General features: G+C 49.3%; 1 protein-coding gene across 1 annotated transcript in view; it reads left to right on the top strand.

Annotated features, from left to right (window-relative positions):
• The first annotated feature begins 2,048 nt into the window (after positions 1–2,048).
• LOC101635561 (prostaglandin F synthase 1-like) overlaps positions 2,049–4,544 on the top strand; it is a 48,697-nt gene continuing 46,201 nt past the window's right edge. Inside the window, exon 1 of the mRNA XM_004691214.2 lies at positions 2,049–2,148. Within this exon, the coding sequence (XP_004691271.1) occupies positions 2,056–2,148 (93 nt within the window). The 5' untranslated portion in view covers positions 2,049–2,055. The remainder of the gene's footprint in view (positions 2,149–4,544) is intronic.

The raw sequence follows: 4,544 nt of genomic DNA, 5'->3' as shown, positions 1-4,544 counted from the left end.
TCTTGGATGATAATAATTGTTTCTGTTTCCTGGTACAGGGACAACACATCAGGAAATTTAGACTCTACTTTGAGGCAGTAAGGAGACAAATAAATGACTTCTTCTGAATCTACTGCTTCTTAATTATCTTTAGATCAAAAGAATCAATCTGCCAAAGGGGCATCAGCAGACTTGCATGACTTGAAACTTTCTCTACAATAGGCACTAGATGGAGAGAGGCTCTGAGAACACTCTGAGGAAAGGAGCAGCTTCTTTGTGGTAAAACAAGCCTCTGTTTACTCAAGGGAGACTGTGTCTCAGCATATCCTTAGCCGGCACCACCCACACAGTCTCAGGACTTCGTAGGCTGTCCAGCAGGGGGACTGTCTGTGTTGGTCACTACCACCCACTCTGCTGCTTCTCCAGGCACCAGCTCGAGGAGACCTGTCCCCCAGTCCCTCTGGCCTTTGGCCTGATCTCCCTGAGGATGCCACACAGCTTGGTACCTCACCTGGCTCTGGCCAAGCCATGTGGCCCTCGCTCCCTCCTACCACCCAGTCGTCCACCGGAGGGTTTCCCCCTGTGGAGAGGGAGAGGACATGATTTCTTGCTTCTTTCTGCCACTTTTCCCCCCAGTGACTCCAAGTTGCAAGTGAGAAGCAGAAGTGACTCAGGGACCAGCCTGCCCTTCCTTGAATGAGTATAGACTCACTGTCTGTATTCAAGTTCCTATTGTCTCTTCCACTCACTCCACAGGGGTATCTGTGACCTGAGATACAGAACTCGATGTGAGTAATGAAAACATAGAGGGCATACTCATCAATGTAGAGCTGATGCAATGTTCCAACGGACACAAGACCCCAAATGTGTGGTTTGATAGGATCACAAGGAATTTGATGTCAACCAGCATTCTGAGGCCAATTTAGTGTGGTGACTAAACTGGGGCCTGTGCCTATTATGACTGCAAGGTGTCGCTCAGCAACATGCTCCAGGACAAGTGGAAAAGCAGAGATTTGTGACTTCCAATAATAAGACTCAGAACTGACACATGCAGGCCACGTGGTGAGAAGTAGGGGGTGGGTGAGGAAGGAGGGGAGAGGAGGAAGGCTCTGGGGCCTGAGGTCCCACCACAGCAAGGTCAGGGAGGGTGGAGATAATAAGAATAATGCAGGGTACATTTAGTGGTCGCTCTAACATACCATGTCCACAGATGCAGGATAGGCGCCCGGTCACCAGTACACTGAGCCAAACTCGCTTCCCAGCTTTTCCAGTGCCGCGCCTGGTGGTCACCGGTGTGATGTCACTGATGCGGACTGCGACAGCGTTATTGTGGGTGATGTGAGGATGCCAGGAAGAGTGGTCACTGCCCGGCAGGGATAGAAGCGACCTAGAGCTCAGGGCAGCACCTCTGCTTCTAGTGTACGTGGGAGTTAGAGGCTGAGGGAACCCAGGCACAGAACAGGCTAGTCTGTGAAGCACAAGACTGACTCAGGGCACACTATGCATCTTTGATCTCAGGCAATTTGAATCTTGTGCAAAAGATTCAAGGACACAAGACACAGGACGAGGAGAGCAGTGCTTACAGGGAAAGTGATAACCCAGTCTGGGGAGGGAGACTGTCAAGCAATTTTGTTACCTGTGTGCTTGGAAACAAACCCTGGGCTTTGTTCAAGAAATCCTGCATCTTGTCTTTCTGATGGGATTTTGACAAAACAAGGGTGAGGACCCTCACCAAACAGAACAGAGTTAGACATGATCAGTCTAATGATTTTCTTGCATCTCATGGAGAAAGTAGGTGTGATTCTGAAGGACAAGCTGCATGGAGTCAGGGTGAGCAGTGCTGAGGAGAGAAGTGGAGGTCCTGGGGATGCCCGTTTCTGCATGACATTCCTGAAGGGGCAACTGCAGAGACTGAGAGAATGGGCAGAGTCAGTGGAATTTTCCAGTTTCATTTTGAAATCCTTGGCAGCTAAAACCCAGTCACACCCACTTGTGGGATTGGTGGAAAAGAAAAACACTGAAGGCTCTTGATTAGGAATGGGAGAGGGGTCAGAGTCAGACTAGCCACGCCCGTGGATGGTGATGGACCTCACACCGAGTAGTTCTGTGAAACTGAGTGATGGGCACTTCATGCCAGTGCTGGGCCTGGGCACTTATGCTCCGGAGACCGTAAGTGGATCCCCAGGCTCTGTAGGGTGAAATGCAGTCAGGCCCAGGGGGCTGCCAGGGATTGGGGTCCCGGTGGCTTATGCAGTGAGATGTTCTGGAAAGGCTCCCCGGATCATCTCACCACCTCCAAGCTTCCTTAAAGGGGTGACCAGCTGCTCGTGCTGGGGATTCAGAGATGGTGGCTTTGTGGGTGAACTGGCTTTACTGTAATCGGCACTGTTGTTCGGGTTACATGGCATGTTGGAGTTGACCGTGAACCAGATGCTTTCCATGCATTATCTTATTTACTGTGTCCGTAACTGTCCAAGCAGGAAATGTTCTTCTCATGTTGAAATCCGAGCGCAGCGCGCTCTCCAGCTCGTGTGCCCCAGCAGTGGCACTGCTCGCTCTGTGCTGGAAAGACGGGCCGCTGGGCAGTGGCACAGGGGACGGGGAGGGACAGGACCACTTGCTAGCAGCTGAATACTTCTGTTGGGGACGTTAGCAGTTACTGGAGCCTTTCCTTCCTGCCACCTTTCGTCATAGGAGACCCCCCTTTAATTCCAAGTCTTAGGTGTATGGAAAGGAAGATCAGGAGGCAAAAGGCAACGGTGAGGCAGACTTGCGCTTCTCCTGAGCCCTGTGCTCACACACACCCAGGTAACTGCGGTGCACGGGGTGTCTCCCTGCGGTCCAGCATGTGAGACTCGGAGGACTGGCCTGTAACAACTCAGCCCAGCTCCCACTTGAAAAGCCCATTGTTAATAGCTGTCAGAGGCCAGGTGGTTTTTCAGTGACGTCATTATCCACTGTAGCAGTCACACTTAAGCACCAGGACTGCCTTAGAGGCCACCTCCACTTTCCTACTGCTGCTAAAGACAGACCAGTGGCAGAGGCAAGAAGAGAATATCCCACAATCCCCTCAGTTACAGAAAGAAAAGTAACCTGCGCCTGGCTTGGTCCAATGGTATCTGTGCCGTTGCTGGTACAGTACCACGGGAGGAAGTAATCAAGCCTCTTTTTATACCCTAAGCCGAGTTCTTTCTCTAAGGGGCCTCCCCACCCAGCGACACAGATCTCTGTGGGTCATGCAGGAGTGAGAAGCACTTCCCTAGGCTTTGAGTGTCACCTCTTTGTTCATTCCAGTGTGTTTTCTGGGAAACAAGAGGGTTCTGCAGCTCAGATTTAGACCTTTGAAATTTGAGAGCAGCTTTGTAAATGCTGTGGTGCCCTTGTTTATGCCATGGCCAGGGTGCTGAGAGAAAACAGTGTGGAAGCCTCTTGTCAGGTGGACAAGCGTTTAAGTGCTCTGGGCTTCTGCCTTTGTATCTACTGCTCTGGCTGCAGTTTTCCTGAAACGCGCTCCAGTGTCGTGTCCTCAGTATTTCACTGATGGGCTGACACTGACCCAGGGCAGCTCGGTGACCTCCTGGATATGCAAATAGTGTGTGTACCTTTGTGATTTCAAAGGCAGAGATAATATTTAGAATAAATTTATCAGTGTTTGATGTGGCAAGCGGCAAGATTAATGGGCCTTTTGATCTTATGGTTGTGGCTATCAAAAAAAATACAGGTAGAACATGTCATCGTTAATTAATAAATCAGTTGCTAATTTGACAGACATGGTTAGGTTTCTAGCAATAGTAGTTTGAGTAGAAGATTTTTCTACTCCTCTGGGTCTTGACACTTGATGACGTGACTTTTTTCCTGGTTGCTAAGCTGCATAACATTGTTCAATGTTATTGTGTTAAATGCCAGCAGCACATGAGGTATTCAGAGAGAGGGGCCAATGGGGATGGAGTCTTCTGGGAAGACTTCAAGGAGGAAGTGAGTTGCGCTTTAGCAGGTTTGTAGTTAGGGACAGGATTCCAGTGCAGAGTGGGATTGGTTCAATCCAAGCAGGAGAGGCCTGTCTGCATGTCGTCCCCTCACAGAAGTTTAAATCTGGTCACGGGTCACCCTCATGCAGCCCAATTTATGAAATAGGAGGCATGCAGAATAGCAGGAGGGAAAATTGACTGGAATTAGTGGAATTAAAGCAGTTTGTTTATCCTATTTTTTTCCTAAGGAAAAGGGAAATTAATTTATAACCTCTGCAAAGAAAAAAAAAAAGATTGAAAAATCATTCCTGGTGTTGTCATTAAATGTATCCATTTATCTGTACAATAGCATATCACAGGACATAAACAGGGAGCACTCCCCTCTGCTCCAGCTGGGTCCAAGGCCATTTGAATGGTCCTTGTCCCTCTGCCTGATGTTCTACAACACAGTTGGCCTCAGCCACCACTGTGCTGGTTGAAGTTACCTGCTTAATGGGGTAATGTGAGGGAGCTGAGCCCAGGTTACTAGGCCCTCATGAATGTCATTGCTAATATTGGCCATTCATAGTACCAGGTGACTTCCTGGTACCCAGAGTT

The sequence above is a fragment of the Condylura cristata genome, unplaced genomic scaffold (assembly GCF_000260355.1).
Source record: "Condylura cristata isolate star-nosed mole 26May11 unplaced genomic scaffold, ConCri1.0 scaffold00030, whole genome shotgun sequence".
Taxonomy (NCBI): Eukaryota; Metazoa; Chordata; class Mammalia; order Eulipotyphla; family Talpidae; genus Condylura; species Condylura cristata.
Note: the sequence above shows the minus strand (reverse complement) of the source record. Positions and strands in the feature narration are given on the sequence as shown.